At 40.0% G+C, this 18,238-nt stretch overlaps 1 protein-coding gene and 1 long non-coding RNA gene across 3 annotated transcripts in view; one reads left to right on the forward strand and one right to left on the reverse strand.

Annotated features, from left to right (window-relative positions):
- Positions 1–14,532, forward strand: part of LOC120574228 (xylosyltransferase 1-like) — a 38,115-nt gene extending 23,583 nt beyond the window's left edge. The window contains exons 8-11 of the mRNA XM_039824470.1: positions 1,780–2,048; positions 9,334–9,529; positions 10,601–10,937; positions 13,375–14,532. Coding sequence (XP_039680404.1) covers positions 1,780–2,048; positions 9,334–9,529; positions 10,601–10,937; positions 13,375–13,697 — 1,125 coding nt within the window. The 3' untranslated portion in view covers positions 13,698–14,532. The remainder of the gene's footprint in view (positions 1–1,779; positions 2,049–9,333; positions 9,530–10,600; positions 10,938–13,374) is intronic.
- LOC120574230 lies at positions 9,514–13,469 on the reverse strand. 2 transcript variants are annotated; one of them, XR_005641844.1, is made up of 3 exons: positions 13,356–13,469; positions 10,819–10,958; positions 9,514–9,867 (listed from the first exon to the last, which is right to left on the reverse strand). It is a non-coding gene; the product is annotated as an uncharacterized LOC120574230 (long non-coding RNA). The 2 variants fall into 2 exon arrangements; XR_005641843.1 differs by lacking the exon at positions 13,356–13,469 and adding an exon at positions 11,740–13,349.
- Positions 14,533–18,238: the final 3,706 nt, after the last annotated feature.

Consider the following 18,238-nt stretch of genomic DNA (forward strand, 5'->3'; position numbering starts at 1 on the left):
ATATTCCATTTAGTGGATGTCCCAACAGTGTTTCATGACAGGGGAGAATACTGTTGGAACTTCGGTGTTGAATTTGTTTAGAGAGAGAGAGAAAGTGACCCTTGATCTCTTTTGAAGCACAACAGTGCAATTGGGCTCTAAATATGGAGTGAGTGTGTTTTTCTTTGGGCCCTCTGCGTTTAAACTGTGATTTGTAGGGCCATAGTATGTTCAGCTGATATGCAAATAGTGCTGACCCTAGACTTACTTTGGTTTTATTGTGAAGTTTTATTGTGACTTAAAGTGGCCATATTATGCTCATTTTCAGGTTCATAATTGTAATTTGAGATTGTATCAGAATAGGTTTACATGGTTTAATTTTCAAAAAAACATATTTTTGTTGTAATGCACATTGCTGCAGCTCCTATTTTCACCCTGTGTCAGGTCTGTTTTAGCTACAGAGTGAGGCATCTCAACTTCTGTAACATCTTTGTTGGCAGTCACACATGCGCAGTAGCTAGGTAAGGATTACATGAGCTAGCTAGCTGTTTCTCCAACTTCGGCCTGTATAAGGCAGGATTAGCCGGAAGACTTCTTCTAAGGGGCGCACTTCCAACTTTGCGTGGAATACCTGCAGAACAGGGACATAAGTAGTTCTATACAATTTATTTTGTAGATTAGGGTGAATTTGTGTGTGTTGTAGCAGTGTTTTGCCATTGAGAATGAGCTAGCATGCTAACGGTTAGCCCCATCATTTCGGCTAGTGACGTAGAAAGCCCTGCAGATTTTGAACAGCTTACCTGGAGACTGAAGGCAGGACACATTCAGAAACCGTATCTCACTCAAAACAGCATGGATGGCTTTTTTTCAAAGTTTGTATGCGTGTGGAAGCACCAGAGACACAAAATAACACCCCAAATCCCAGAAAAAGGTCATTTATTCTTATTAAAAATGACAAATATTCTTTAGTTCCAGCTTCTCAAAGATGACATATTTGGTGTTTTTCTTAGTTTTCCATGATAGTAAATAAAATATTTTTTTTCTTTTTGCAGTTCATGTAGTCGTATGAAACAAACTGTTGGCGCTTGCTAACCTGTAAACTTTTTATATTTTAAGTGAGGCTTTTTAACTGGATGCTGGAGATTTATTTTACATTCATACTATTTGCTTTGCATAAACTGTAAGTCAGTGTGTTCAAAGCTAGAAAAACAAACGACAGCCACTAGATCCTAAGTAGGCTAGATCAAAGTACAGCAGGAGTTTATTCTCATTCTTAGGAATTCTATTTCAACACGTTGTGATTTGAACAACAATCTTATTGTTAATCTTATTATTACCTCTGCCAAGGAGGTCATGTTTTCGGCTCGGTTTGTCAGCATGATTATTGAAAAACTACTGGCCCATTTCTTAAATTAAACTTCGGAGCGCATCCAAATCACAGGGCAGATACGTGAATTATTTTTCACTTTCATTAACATTGCAAGATGGGGCATTTGTTCGTGTGGTGTCAGGATAATCGGAAACATTTATTGCCAACTGGCAAAAATTCACGTGAACGCCCCTTCAAGTAGGACGTTAACATTGCGGGATAGGGCATGCCTTGGCAGAGGACTGTGCTCTCCGAGTCTCCTTCTAGTCAGTTATTCTATTTCTTGATTTTATAACTGTGGTTTATACACTTATTTCTCCTGTTTTAAATATTAATTTATGATTTTATTTATTCCTTTTTTTTTATTGAAGGTCAAAGTTAGTCTTACAATAATCCTCCCTCCTCGTCTCCTTCTGTCTTTTCGACCACAGCAAGCGTCCAGACCCACCTTCTTTGCCAGGAAGTTTGAGGCCAGCGTCAGTCAGGAGATCATCAACCAGCTGGACTCCTACCTGTTTGGACCGTACCCCCCAGGCACCCCGGGCCTTCAAGCCTACTGGGAAAACATCTATGAGCAGGAGACGGACGGCCCCGCCAGCCTATCAGACTCCACGCTCAGCCACTACCACGCCTTCGCTCGCATGGGACTGTCCCGCGCTGCCAGCTCGCTGCAGGGACATCCCAATGACAACAGCTGCAGGTATGAACATCCCGATGTGGATTTATTGAGAGCTGGATGTGGTGTGGCAGAGTCAGCCTTTCAGTTAGTCAAGTGGATGTCAGACTCTGTGTCTTATAATACATCTGGTTTTGAAGAAGAGTCTGGCTTGGATCTCTAAATTAGCATTGAAGATCCTCTGCCCGTTCGCCAAAGTTGACTGGGAGTTCATTTTTGCAGAGCGGTAGCAGAGGTGCAATTGTAAAAAGCTGCCTGTAAAACCCAGCGTTAAGATGTTGGAGGGTATGGCCGCTCTCTCTCACTCTCACTCACTCTTACTCTCTCTCTCACTCACTCACTCACGCTCGATACGCACACGGACTGCAGCGTGAAGTTCAGTGTGGCGCTGACTGGCGCAGATCGCTCTCGCTCTCTTTCTCTCTTTTTTTTAAATGAGTCGGAAGCAAAAAGCAAAACCTAACTTTACTTTTAATGATATTAAACAAAGAGAAATGTTCTCCCCTCATCTTAAAATGGTCATAAATCAATACAAGAGCAGCCTACTTCCTTGTTTACTGCTGCAATGCGTTGTACGTTGTAACTGTGGTTCTCTGAGTAAGGACAATTTTTCCAGTCATATTTCTTATTCAAAGGTTTCTTTAAAATAGTGTTAAAATCTCTTCTCGTCTCATGAGCGGAGTGTCTCGTCACACCCCTACTGTTTTGTGTTTGTGTTGGGTGAGCCAGTTATTTGTAAACCATTAGTATAGTACATCCATGGTACCAGGTGTTTCTTAAAGGAGTTCCAGATATCCTTAAAGGGGTGATAGAATGCAAAACCGATTTTACCCTGTCATAGTTGAATAACGACAGTTTGGAGGGTAAATAGGACATACATAGAACCTCAAAATCCCATTGACACCCCTTTCCTCTGCAAATCTCACAATTTGAAACTGCCGCTAAAAACGGGCGAATCTGAACAAAGCTGGAAGTTGACGTCAACCTCCCAAATCCTCCTCATTTGGCTCAACCTTCTATCTTTGTAACGCCCCCAAATTTACATAGGCCACTAACTGAACTGAGGTCAGTTGGTCTTCTAGATCTAGGTCGTGCAGATCTCTGCTATTCCATTACAAAATTCACTTCTTTTTTATGCGAGTAAAACTCAAATATGGGCCGTTTGATGGCTAATTGCAAATTTGGTAAGTCAGTGTCGGACTTCACAAGCTCCACAATCTGCCGAGACAGGCGGCGGCTGATGGCCGGGTTTGCTGCCTTTCCTGTCGGCCTCACCGCCTTCACAGACTCACTGAGCTGGAGCTGTGTCAGGATCTCCCACACGAGCTGCGCTGTGTACTTTAGAAAAGAAGAAAGTTTGGAGGTTTTGCAAGGATATTGAAAATGAACCATGGTCGTAAATGCAGTGTTCCAGACTGTACAACGGAATAGCCTACTGGCCGAGAGAAAAGGGTTTAGAACGAGTATATTGGACGAGAGGGAGTTATGGATCTAACGCAGCGCTGCAGAGGCACTGGCAGAGGACAGGCTTGCAGGGGTTTACTCTCCTCTCCCCACGCTTACTAGCTACAAGGTGAGTTAATTTTTTGGTGGAGGTTTTTTTATGTCGCAAGAGTTAGAACAACACTAGTTATAATGAAAGTGTCGAAACTTTTTTATTTTGTCTCGGCTGTTTTAGCCGCTGCGGCTCTCGCCTGGGCATGTCTGGGCATGTAACAGTGTGCCTGTGTGTGTGCGCTGTGCAGCGGAGTGTGTCAGTGTGTGTGTGTGTGTCTGTGTTTGTGTGTGTGCGGTATGCAGCAGTGTGTGTGTGTGTGTGTGTGTGTGTGTGTGTGTGTGTGTGTGTGTGTGTGTGTGTGTGTGTGTGTGTGTGTGTGTGGGTGTATTGCAGCGGTGTGTCAGTGTGTGTGTCTGTGTTTGTGTGTGTGCGCGGGGCAGCGTGTGTGTGTGTGTGTGTTTGTGTGTGTGTTCGTGCGCGAGGGCAGCGAGTGTGTGTGGTTCTAATGTGTTTGTATTGGATTCGCCCAACCAATCAGCACGTGTTCTCTAATGTGTGTGTAGTGCCGATTCTCCTCAACCAATCAGCGCGCAGCTCATCTAAATATTCACGAGCATACCATATTTGGAAGAAAAGCTGTCGTTCCAAATAGAGCCAAAACACAGGGATGCATAAGGGCCAAAAAAAATAGCACCTGGGCCATTTTCAGCCCAACCAATGTTACATACCCCATTAGGAGACCATAAGGAACAGTGTGAAATACCCTATATAATCATTCTATCACCCCTTTAACGAATAAAAGGTCTTTTGAAGGAGTCCCTGCATTATTGAAAGCATTCAGGGGGTTCTTGATGTGGTTCCAGGGGTTTGTGAAGGAGCTTTAATGCTTTTTAAGGGGCTCCAGGAATTTGTAGATGTATTGCAAGAGCTCTTCACGATGGTCCAAGGGGTTCTCAAAAGCAATGAAGAAATGCTTGGATTCATGCCAGGGGTTCTTGATTGGTTCCGAAGGTTAACGGGGTGTTCCAGGAGTTTGTGTATGGGGTGCTAAAGTTGATTTCAGTTTGAGCAATCTCACAGATCCCAGTGAGAGTAGACTTTTACTTCTGATCTTTGTATGTTTATATGTCACCACTGTTCAATTCTGAATCTATTAGATGCTTCCCAGGCGGCCTCCTGAGACAGAGCCATGAATGAAATGGCGGTCTGAGACATGATGCTGTCACACTGAACCCGTTGGGTTCATTTCAAACAAACACTCATGGGTTTTGGTTTGGATTATTTTGGTTGGTTTAAAACGCTGTCCATCAAACTGTTGTGGAACAACTAGACCAAAAGTGCATGAAAAATGTGTCCTTGGTCCGATTCCATGTAAAACCAAAGCAGTCGAACCACAATATTTAGTCATGGAATATACGTGATATTAGCACAAATTCAAAATATAAACTGCTGTTAAATTCATATGCGGATTGTGAAGTGTTGAGAAAACAACACTCCATTATTTGGAACCCATATGTTAAAAGAAACCTTTTTTTTCTCTCGTTTGCCACTATTTAAGAAATGAGGTCCAGATAGTTGCCTTCTCAAATATTAATGATCATAATTGTGGAATCTGAGAAGTTATCTTCCCAGATTCCACCATTATGATTGCAGCATCACTTGCTGTCAGTTAACAGAAATGTTGTTTTCCTGGTGGGTCCATGTAGTGCTGATGATGACAGTCACCAAAACTGTCCAATCAGTAAGTTACCTTGTGACTTCATGTTTACAGCTCTTGGTTTGTTTGTAATTTGTCAGTGTGAACAGGAAACAGAGCAGAACTAAAAGGCAACAGTGGATCATTTTTATCTTGGTCTGGGCCTAATGAAGCAAACTAAAGGTGTGAGAACAACACTCTGTGCTAGAATTGTAAAAAGCCAATATCGGCCTTGTGTAGAGTCCTCACCGGTCGTGGGTGTATTAGGGTCATTTAGACGTTGGGTCAGTAAATTTCGACTGAGAGAGAAACTGCACAATCACTGTCTGAGGGGAGTGACGAGGACTGGCAGATGAAGTGTGTCTTTCCACTAAACTCCCCACCACTGGTGTTTGTGAGTCCAAATTAAATATAAAGAGAACGCCAGCTTGTCCTGGGGTACAACCAAGCTGCAGTGTCTGCACATACTGGATTTTTCCGTGTGTGTGTGTGTGTGTGTGTGTGTGTGTGTGTGTGTGTGTGTGTGTGTGTGTGTGTGTGTGTGTGTGTGTGTGTGTGTGTGTGTGTGTGTGTGTGTGTGTGTGTGTGTGTGTGCGCCTACCCAGTAGGTACAAGGAGGTACTTGTTGTTCGGGTGAGGATTGGTGGCTAGAATGGGTGGGGGCAGCATTATGGGAAGTGGGTGTGAAGGGAGGGATGAGGGGGAAGTTAAACAGGACGAGTCTGTTCCAGTCAACCTGCGATTTTAGTGAAGCAACATTTCAGGCCATATACACACTAATGTGGATACATATGAAACCTGATTCCATCCACATTAACACTTTTGAGATTGTTTACTTGCAGATTTTTGGTCAACGCTTAAATCGTAAACAAGAAAACAGTGAAATCTCTTCTTCCTCTGTTGCTTTAGAAACTTGTGTATTACTGCCACCGACTAGTAGGTAGTGTGTTTGTATAGAGTTAATACTTTAACAAACAGGGTCTGTTCCTGCTTTTGCTCCATTCAGTCTTTGTGACTCTCTGTGATCACCTATTTTATGTTTTAGTATGTGTTGTTGTGTTTACATTGTCATACTGCTGCACCACTTTAAAAAGTGATTTGATGTAGTATTAGCTCATTACTAACCATGGCTCGTGAAATTAAATTAAACCTCTTTTTTTGACATACTATACTATGAATTTTTATAGCATACTATACTATGACTTTTTAGACCTTTTTATGGCATACTATAATATGATTTTTTTTATGACTTTTTTTTTTTTATTACATGCTATGCTATGACTTTTTATGACAACAACGTTTTAGGACTTTTTTTATGACCTACTATGACTTTTTATGACTTTTTTATGACATACTATACTATAACTTTTTATGACTTTCGAATGGCCCAATCAGCTTTCGATACTTGTAGTTACTCAGATAATACAGCTGCACACCGTTCTTTTTGTTTACAAAAATAACTAACCAAACAAAGTAACTAAAATATGTCTTACTCTTAAAATGACAAATGAGTGTTTTCTCGCAAAACAAAAAACGTTCTCTTTAGGATCCCAGCAAACACCCAACCAAAAAATTAAGTTTGAAGTTCCCTGCTGGACAACGAAAACTAAACTTGCGCTTTATAGTCAATCTTTGATGAACTAAACTTTGTGACGCATCTTGCCCTTAACAATCAAGCTTTGATTAAACTAAACTTAGTGACAACCTCTTGCGGTCAATAGTCTTTCATCTCCTGTTTACCAAGGGGGTAAGCGAGCATCCGGAAAGCGTACCTCCTATGGGGAGATTCTGAGGCTAACAAGCCATCACCTCCCGTTAGCATTCCATCGACTCCCATTCATTTTGCCATCACTTGGACACCGAATAACTTTACATCTGAAGCGTTTTAAAGACACAACAACGTATAAAAGGCTCCATTACCTTGTGTACCTACCACGCTCACCGCATTGCAGAGAAATGACCATTTAGTCAGGAGAAGCTAGCAGGCAATCGGGGGGACATGGAGGCATACGGTCAAGGGAGAAGCCCATAGAGAGTCCATGAAAGCATCGGAACAAAATATATTTCAGCAATGTTTTGCTCCTACGCTCACGGACAGCTCCTACTCCCGCTCCTACTCCCGCTCTCCTTCCCTGCAAGTTTCGGAGTTTTCAGATTTCTCTTGGCACAGCTACCAGAAGACTTAGAAATTTCAGACAGGTTGCTCACGTCACATCTACATCATCAAGCTCAGTTTGAGGCTGCGCAGTAACGCTCAGCCATCACCGGAAAAATGCTTGTAATTGGCTTCGCAGGTCTCCGTCGAAGTCTATGGCGTCGTGTGCCCATTTATTTTACTGTCTATGGTGTTTACCGATGTCGGCTCCAGGAAACAACTGTCTGTAAACTGGTTTCCTGGTGGCATCACGGAAGAAGTGTGGAGAATTGGTGTAATCCGCTTCTGTAAAAAACGGGTGACTAAGAAAGACGGACTGTTTTACATGTTGCCAAGGGCTGGCCAGCTATGAGACACTCTCTGAACAGACACTGGTGAGTGGCCGTGCGCCATGTTGGTTTGAAAGTGCCGGCATCCAGGCAGTCTGGTGGCGTCTCTGTAGCGCAGGGCGTGTGTGATTAAAAGAGGCGAACAGTACCAGCTGATGTAAATGATCGGAATAAGTTAATCAGGGTAAATGCCAATCCACGATCAGTTTAAAAAAAATAAATACTTTTTATGACTTTTTCATGATATACTTTACTATAACTTTTTATGACTTTTTATGCTAACTATACTGTGACTTTTTAGACCTTTTTATGGCATACTATAGTATGACTTTATTACATGCTATACTATGACTTTTTATGACCACAACATTTTATGACTTTTTTTTATGACCTACTATATGACTTTTTATGACCTACTATACTATAAGTTTTTATGACTTTCTTATAGGGATGGCCCGATTATGCCGATTTTTATGACATAATATACTGGGACTTTTTGACTTTTTTTTTTATTGCATGCTATACTATGACTTTTTATGTGACCTACTATACTGACTTTTTAATGACATACTACGACTTTTTATGACTTTTTTATGATATACTATACTATGAATTTGTATTACTTTTTTTTAATGGCATACTATGACTTTTTATGATTTTTTTATGACATACTATACTATGACTTTTCATGACTTTTTAATGACCTATTATACTAGGACTTTTTATGACATAGTATGACTTTGTATGACTTACTTTACTATTACTTTTTATGGCTTTTTTTGAATTTGTATTTTTTAATGGCATACTATGACTTTTTATGATTTTTTTATGACATACTATACTATGACTTTTCATGACTTTTTAATGACCTATTATACTAGGACTTTTTATGACATAGTATGACTTTTTATGACTTACTGTACTAGGACTTTTTATGACATAGTATACTGTGACTTTTTATGACCTACTTCAGTAGGACTTTAGTATGACTTTTCAATGACATACTATACTAAGAGTTGTATTACTTCTTTTACATTTTTGACTTTTTTTAATCGCATGCTATACTATGACTTTTTATGACTTAGTTTACTACGACGTTTTATGACATACTATAGTATGAATTATGACTTTTAATGGCATACTATATTATGACTTTTCATGACCTACTATACTGTGACTTTTTATGACTGGCATACAGTATTATGACTTCACGACTTTGTGGCATGCAGCACTATTACTTTCTGACTTTTATAAAATGCTATATTATGACTTTTTATGACATACTATACTAAGACTTCTTATGACCTTTATTACATACTATACTGTCTTTTATGACTTTTTAAACTATTTTTATAACACACTTATCGATGACATTTTAAGACTTTGACATATACTATGACTTTTAAGACATACTATACTTTGACATTTTATGACATACTATATTATTGTACTATTACCTCAAACTTGCATTTGAGTAAAAGGGATTTGTTTTTGTTCCGTCACTGGGTATGTTGTACCATCATGTTGGCAATATGTTGAACTTTGTGTAAATGAAACCAAAACACAAAGAAAATATGCATATTCACTTTATTGCAGATGGTCTGAGTGTAGTATGTGTTCATCTCTCTCAGGTACATGGCTATGAGCCACCCAGTGTCGGTCCACCTCTACTTCCTGTCAGACCAGTTTCAAGGCTACCTAGTGCGTCATGTGGCCACTAACCAAGCCTCCACTCAACTGGAAAGCTTGGAGACCTGGGTGACTTCCAAAGACCACTTCACCCTGGCCAGCCCCCCCAACCCTACCAACAGGCTACAGCACATCCAGGTCAGACACACACACACGGACACACTCCAACAAGGACTTCAGAAATTTGACACATTTGTTTTGACCAGTAGCTCGTGTTGTCTGTGCACATTTTATATTCACTCAATTTAAGTGTTTTATTTATAAAGATGTAAAGCACAGATTTAACATCTGCACTTTGTTGCGGTCAGTTGAAAAGCAAATATCTCTCTTGAGGCCGGTTTGGAGTCAGTGGGTAGAGTAGGCGCACATATACGGAGAGGTTTATGCCTCGACGCAGAGGTCCAGGGTTCGAATCCGACCTGTGACAATTTCCTGCACGTCTTCCCCCTCTCTCTCGCCTTTCTCACCTAGCTGTCCTGTCAAAAATGAAAGGCAGAAAAGCAAATATCCCAGAATTTGTCTTTTGTTCCCCATTTGAGATTTTTGGAGAAGTTTAACAATTGCATGCTACTTATGGTTTGAGAAAGTATTTTGGGCTAAAAAAAAAACCTTAACAGTTTTGCCAAAGCATTATACAAAACAATTTAGCTTCTATATACTAATATCAGTGGATGAATTGTTTGGTATGAAACATTAGCATTTATAAGATTACGACAGAAAATGAAGTTACACAGTTGTGATAAGGACCTTTTAAATTGCTTCACAAAAAAAGTAACACAAGAACAAAAAAAACACATGCCAATAAAATAAATTATTATGGAAAAACTAAGCCGACTGAAATAGAAAATAAAGTTCTTTAGATAGAAATAAAGTAATTGACCTAAAGGTGAATTTCAACTGGAAGACTGTTCCAGACTTTAGGAGCCTTAAGTTTATCTTGACCGGGACTGTTGGCAGAGTTGTGTTGCAGGATCTGAGTGCAGTATGGGCACAAAAGCTCCCAGATGTATACTGGAGCCAGACAGACATTTAAAAATGAGTAAAACTTTAAATTGGTTGAAACCTTAAAATCGAGGCTAAATCAACTGGAAGCCATTTATAAATAATTTTAAGCAGCTTTTGCCAGATACAACCTAAACTGTGCACCCCTGCAATCAGAATCTGAGTCAGTCCAAACAGGGCGATACTGAAACTCTTCCTGTTGTTCAGGTTGGCGCGGACTGGGATCCTAAGGAGCGTCTCTTCAGGAACTGGGGGGGTCTGCTGGGGCCCAAGGACGAGCCGGTGGCCGTGCAGCGTTGGAGCCGAAGCCAGAGCAACCTGACGGCTACTGTGGTGTGGATCGACCCCACCAACGTCATCGCTGCCACTTACGACATCCTGGTGGACGCCTCCGCTGAGGTCACCCACTACCGGCCGCCACTCACCCTGCCCTTGAGGCCCGGCTTGTGGATGCTGAGGGTGCTGCATCACTGGAACCCGCTGGGCCAGACCAGCTTCATCGTGGCTCCGCTGGAGTTCCACCGACAGCAGCCATTACAGCAAGGTGAGCGGTCCAAACACGTCACTGCGTTTACATGCACACAAGAAAACAGATTACTGCAAGAAATCAGATTTAGGCAGGAAAGTACAGAACTCAAAGAACTGGAGTTGGACATTTCACACATAATTAGGGATGTCTTCCATCACAGTATACGTAGCTACAGTACAGGCATTACTACTATTTTGTTCAAAGAGTCAGTAAAATATTACTTATATGGCACAACGTTTCAGTATCAACCTGCAGAAACTCATGGAAACACCTGTTTCAAGAGCTTTAAAAGGGGTCCCTGCAGTTTGTATGTCAATAGCAGATCTAATACCTAAATAACCACACACACCCCAGAGGCCCTCCTGTCACAGCTGTCAACACCATGCATACATATATTTATAGTGTCGGTATCCAGTCACACATGCACACAGGGTCACCTCTATCCAAATTAGCCTCCCGTTTGAATTGTTTGACCTCCTCAGGCTTGAGAACGAGAGGGAGAGAGCAGGAGAGAGAACGAGAGGGAGGGAGAGGGAGCAAGAATGAGAGAGAACGAGAGAGACGGACAGGAAGAGAGACACATAGGGAGGGAGAGAGAGAGCGACAGACAGGGAAATAGAGACTGAGAGGGAGAGAGAAGAGAGAGGCAACATCATTATTGAAACTTTCATGCCAATAAAGCCCCATTGAATTGCGAGAGAGACAGAGGGAGACTGAGAGGAAGAGAAAGAAAGATAGAGAGAGAGAGAGAACAAGATGTTCACCTCTAAAATCACCTACAGTGGGGCAGCATAGCTCAATAAATTGAAACACCTACCTGAGCTGCTCTGGTGGAACATGTCAAGAGAGCAGTCTACCAGGGTGGACACATCACACGTGGGGGGGAGGGGGGGGGGGGAAACACTGCTACCAGACCATGTGCTGCCATCACCATCTGACTGGGGGTGGGTGAAGACTGAAGGAATGTATAAGCTCCACTGGATGTTGCCACAAGCATCAAAATCATGCCACCAGCTTATCACTTGTGTCTACAAGAATTGCTGCAGGTGTAAGAAGGCTGCACTACAGTGCACAGGCTTCTGCTTCTCTGAGCAAGAATGTGCCAGCAGTCTCTTTTTGTAGAATAGTTAATGACAAAAGTAAATTTACTTAAAATTGTTACATTGCCTATGTTATTTAAGTTAACTGTACTTGCATATGCATGCTACAGTTAAATCCAGTTATAACTATACATTGTGGATTTTTCCTTTCATTTATATATCACTTTCATTGTAATAACATAAGTAACTTAAATCTATTTCGAAATATGTGTGGGGCTGAAAACATGGAAACAGTAGCTTGGGGGTGGCCAAAGTGGGTAAATGCTAGATTGAATCCGCTAGACGTGGTTAGGTTTAAGCATGAGGAGTGGGGATTGGTTAGGGAAAGAATAGCAGGGTAAGCCAACTGGAGACAGAATAAGGCAGGCCACGAGGCATGTCATGATGTTCACACGTCTAGCAGATCCAATCTAGCACCTATGCAAGTAGCCACATTTTAGTAAATGGCTGCTTTGTTCATTATAATGCTAATCTGCGGTGGCCCAATATCCAGATCCCTTACATCCCTATACAATTTTTTAAACAAATGGTTTGACTACTACGGTTAATCCGATCGTCATCTTTGAAAAACCCAGCAGGTTGTTTAACAACAGATATTTCCAGAATCCTCAAAGACTCTTCAAACTATCTTGATGATAATAACAACTGCCTTACATAATTAAGTTACCGGTAATCGGAAATTACATATATCCAGGCTCATTTTTTAAAAACACAAAATGTACCAAAACTATAGCTATAAAACTGAGCAACCCAGCTACCATTTTTGACATTTAGCAGATAGAATGTTATTTTTTTATCCAGATGGGGAAAAAAGGTATTTAATGATTCTGGAAATACCTTCAGAAGTTTCCTTAAATTACCTTATAGGTTTATTAAAGTTTGCTGGGGATTCATTTTTGGGGAAATCCCCACTCTGCATGACTTGATTGAAGGGAGTTATGTTTTTTACCTATTATCTGGCAGCTGTTTCACATATTCAAAAGGCTTTTTTAACATTTCAATCCAGTATCACAGTCACAGTCTGTTAAAATACTAGATTTAAAACTTTGGTTTTGCACTGGGCAAAGATTTTCCAATTTGGGAGATCTCAAAAATACCTTTTTGAAGATGCAAACCACTGTCAGATAAGAGGCCAAGAAAATAACATTTGTATTTCCCCGCCTACGGTAAGCGCTAAGAAGTCTATGTGACCGAGTAACAAAGGTCACAAATGACACTAGAAAATACATGAAACCAAAATGATTGTTTAACTCTAAGGTTATCCTAGTGTGGAGGAGGAAATATGCTTTCCAAAGCCACCTTTTTCACAATTCTTCTTCTCCCACCTCCTTACCACTTGTCCTGGGATCCAGAGGATGCCCTGCGGTTGCACGGTGGCCCAGCCAGAAATTCCTACATGGAGCAGAGTTTCCACGGCCTGAACCCGGTGCTTCGGCTGCCTGTGAGTCTGGGCGCCGTGGAGGAGGCTGAGGCCAACGCTGCCCTGACGGGGGTGCCGCTGCGCCGCTGGCTGGACTGGCTGCTGGAGGGCCACTGGTCGGCCGCAGACGTCTGCTCGATGGGACCCAGCGCCTGTCCCGTCATGCAGCGCTGTCGTCTTACCGTCTGGAGCGCCGCCAGCCCCGACAGAAAGTCTGATCTGACCCCGCCCAGAGAGGACGGACGGATCAGGTAGCAGACGGACAGGCTGAGGGAGGACAAGAGGAACAAATGAAGGAAGACATGGGGCTGATGTCCTGTTTGTGTCTTATATTTATTTATTTAAAGTTTGTGCAACATCAGAGTGAAAGGAAATGGATGAATGAAACTTTGGAGGCAGTGACAGGAAGAAGAGGAACAAACTCAGAACACTGAGAAACAAATCTTCAATCCTTATTCAGTTTGCTGCTCAAAGTGTGTGTGTGTGTGTGTGTGTGTGTGTGTGTGTGTGTGTGTGTGTGTGTGTGTGTGTGTGTGTGTGTGTGTGTGTGTGTGTGTGTGTGTGTGTGTGTGTGTGTGTGTGTGTGTGTGTGTGTGTGTGTGTGTGTGTGTGTGTGTGTTTGTTGTGTGTGTGTGTGTGTGTGTGTTTACCTCTTGTTTGTGAGTGTTACCCTAGGTTATGGTATGCAAGTGAGTTTACATGTCCAGATGCTTAAAAACGGACGTAATTGCTCATTCTTAGGCCATTATTGCTCACAACTTAGTGCACAATTTCCTGAGAGAAATTGTTTTATAGTGATCATATTTATTTATTTTTATTTCAGACTGTTATTCCCAGATTACAATTGTAGTCAAAAGATTGAAAGATTTAAAATGCAACTTCCTAGAAATGAACACTGATCCTAGAAAATAAATACTGATTTAGTTTCCCATAGAAGGTTTTAAAAAAAAAAAAAAAAAAAAAAAAAAAAAAAAAAAAAAAAGAGGTGAAGCTAAAATGTAATTGGTCGATGCTGTAAGGGAACTCAGTGAAGACAGAAGCTTGCATTCTTTTTAAAATATTAATTAAAAGTCAACAGTTAATGCTTTGACTTTGGCTTTTTTTTTTGTATTTGCCATTTCTTGAAGATCAAAATCAATTCTTGTAATCAAACTCTCAGCCTACACACTTTCTGCGTAGGCTGAGAGTTTCAGATTACAACACGAATACAGCAGCCCATAATTTAAATAACCATAGTACAATGTTTGAGTTCTTGAGATAACGGCACAATTAAACGGCAAGGGCACTTAAATGTTGGGATAACAGGCCTGAAACACTTATAATAGAACACTTTGTTTTCTTGACATATTCCAGCTATGATCCAGGGGTAATGAGCCTGAAAAAAAGTCATTAGCAACTATAGATGTTCTCATACAGAGCCAGGTGGGTGTCAGCGGAGAATTTCTAAGAATGTGCGCAAAATATATTCCTATATTTTTCTTTAATTTGGTTGGTCTTTTGCTGGGTGATTAATGCGATGTGCAAAGCAAAGACCACAGTTCCCATTTCCTTTCCAACTACAGTCACTGTTTGTTTCTTTTAACCATTAAGACTTTCACTAACCTTAACCATGTTGCTTTATTTGCCTGAAAAAGGTACTGCATATTGGAAAACACCGGTGGACTAAGTACCCAGATCCTTTACTTTAGTAAATGTAGTAATACAATAACAAAACACCATTACATTTACATTAAGTAAAAGTACATAAGTATTTAAGCAAAAGTACACATTTTGTAGAATGGCCCCTTTTTAGTGTGTCGATAGATAGATAGATAGATAGATAGATAGATAGATAGATAGATAGATAGATAGATTTTTTTTGGGTGGAAATGGTGTGCTAATGTTAAGGTCAAGGTTTAACTACTTAATGTACTTGTTTAACCTATAAAAGCATAATTATAAACTATAAAAAGTAACGAGCTAAAAGCTGTCAGATAGATGGAGTGAAATACAAAGTACAATATTTGTCATCAAGGTAGTTTACATTTGTACTTGAGTAAAGGTACTCGGTTACTTTCCACTACTCACAAACTACATGTTAACTTGTTGAAAGTGTTCCTCTGATACTGCCGTGCTCTGTATTCTGGTGGGTTTAGTTTTCTCTCTGCGCCATGTCTGAATCCTTCAGACCGCCTTCTATGCTGGAACTCAGAACAGTTTCATTTTTCTTAAACCCATTTTTTATCTGCTCTTGGCTAAAGAAATTGATGTGACAGTGTCCAAGTGTACACAGGAGTGAGGTTTTTTTATGTTTCAAGTCAGTGAATATTTGATATGCTGATATTTGCAACGGGTGAGATTGTTTTTGAAGAAAAAGAAAACGTCTGCCTTTGTTTCTAAAAGGCCTCCAAGTGTTTGTCAGGACTGATGGTAAATGTTTGTGTTGTTCAGTTTTGGGTGGTTAAATGTCCGCTCCTCATCTGCTCTCATTTTAACTACTTTGTGTTTTTTTTATGACCGTAAGTGCTTAAGTACAGCAACATATTTTTAACTAAAGGGTGATTTATTGGTCATTTGCAGGCTGGTCTGTCAGTAACAGTTACAATATTTTGTATTAACTGGTCCGTTAAGTTTTTTAATTAAAGATGTCAAAAATATAATAGCCAATTCCCATCAGCCGTTAGAGAACAAGTTATGCCTTAGAAATGCATAGTTGTATATGTCTGAGCCCCAAAATGTTTTTAATTTATGATATGAAATTAAAAGCAGCAAATATTCATATTAAAAAAGGTAATTTAAATAGCTTATAAGTTGATTACTAAATATTTTCTGTGTTACTAAATACAGGGATAGAGATTTCAAAATGTACAGAAAAATTTAGACATCGCTGCAACAGTAACTTTGGTAACACTTTACTTGAAGGTATCTACATAAGAGTGACATGACAGTGTCATGAACACATGACTCGGTCATGACACATCAACCCTAACCATAACTTGTCATGACAAAAAACCAAATGACACTTACTAAAAGAAGCGATATGTCAAACGTTTGACTTGTTTATAATGTTTATGACACGTTCATGACAGTGTCATGTCACTCTTGTGTAGATACCTTCAAGTAAAGTGTAACTGTAAATGTGTCTATTTTTTCAGTTAGGACCGGAACAAGTTGATGAGTAAAAGCCAAATCTCTGAACAACTTGGTTTATGTACTGGTATATTATAATCATAATCCTTCCATACTTTTAGTTGGGTTGGGGTGTAGCAGGTGAGGAATAGAGGGCAGGCCACCCAGGACATTTAGATGCACCTTTAGATTTCCATGCTGCTCAGTGATGGACATTGTGCCAAGACATAAAATATTAATGCTAAGTCTGGGTTGCACCAGTGAAGATGAAGGTTATACTGTGCGGTTTTTAATGATCAATAATGCATAAAATCAGAACAACAGTTGAACCTGTTGACTAACAGTTTAACATGAAAAAAAAACTAAATCCAATTCAGGTTATAACTGGATTAGATCAATTTGCATTAGATGGGGTTTTGAATTGTAAACTAATGATCAATCATGCAGAAATTGAAGGAGCTGAAGGGATTACATTTCACGCAAATTATACCTTGTATGATTTTTCACGAGACAAAATACAAATGTATTGAATAATAATAATAAGAGAGCCAGGCTAGCTGGTTCTCCCTGCTTCTAGTCGTTATGCTAAGCCATTTCATGCACATATGAGACAGAGTTTAATCAATTTTATCCAACTTGCAGCATGAAAGCAAATACATGCTACTCAAAATATTACTTTTTAACTTCACCCTACACAGACACTGCTCATAGTTCCAGAATGGAATAGTGTTGAACATAATCCTTAATTAATTTTATGTTAATTTTAAAATCAAAATGGTGCAAGGTAATGTAAAATTACAAATCCTAATCTTTGCTGGTGCAACCCATCTTCAGTTAGTCATATTGTGCATTACTATAAAAACTAATATTTAACAATTTTTGATAAGTTATTCCAGTGTGTGTAGTTGCCATATGCCAATGTTACTGGGACCAAAACTGGAGAGCGGGGTTAGGGTAGGTGGGGAGCCTGAGGGGAAAGCTCAGAATGAGCCGTTGTTCTGGGACAGTCAACACTTAAAGCACGGACAGTGAACAGAGTGCAGCATATTTATTTTAGAAAAGATTGTAACTATTATATATAACTTATTTGAAATGTTATTAGATGTTTGGGTTGAAAGAGCTATTAAACTGTACAAACAATACAGCAGTGCACAGGACCAAAGCTTGCAGAGAGCATCAGTAATTTACTGCCCCTAGATTTGAGATTGAACGGAGTGCAAGAGGTACAGTCAGCTCGTGTTTTATCCGTTTGATTTCAGAACTAGACTGATCACCAGAAAAAAAGTACTTGTTGCAGACACCCTAAAGTTATGTAAAAGTTAAAGAACTGTCACAATACTGTAAGGGCATTCATTAAGTACAAAAAAGTCTGGGAATATTGGCGCAAAAAAACTTAAATTGCTAAACCTACAGTTCATAAACAAAAGTGAGCCATGAATAGTATTTATTTAACAACTTTATTGCAGGATTAGATGCCTGTATTCAGGTAGATCCAAACCTATTTTGGTTTCTTTGCTGTAAATCGAACAAAATAAGGAAATCAAGTCTTGTGCTGAAATCAAACAGTTTAAAACCCTGACCAGGTCCAAAACTTTATCATTTAAATTTAGTAGGTTGTCAGCTTGTGTCATCACATTTCACACTAATTCTTAGATTTTTTGACATACAGTTGCCTGTCAGAATCACTT

Source organism: Perca fluviatilis, chromosome 15, assembly GCF_010015445.1.
Source record: "Perca fluviatilis chromosome 15, GENO_Pfluv_1.0, whole genome shotgun sequence".
Classification (NCBI taxonomy): domain Eukaryota; kingdom Metazoa; phylum Chordata; class Actinopteri; order Perciformes; family Percidae; genus Perca; species Perca fluviatilis.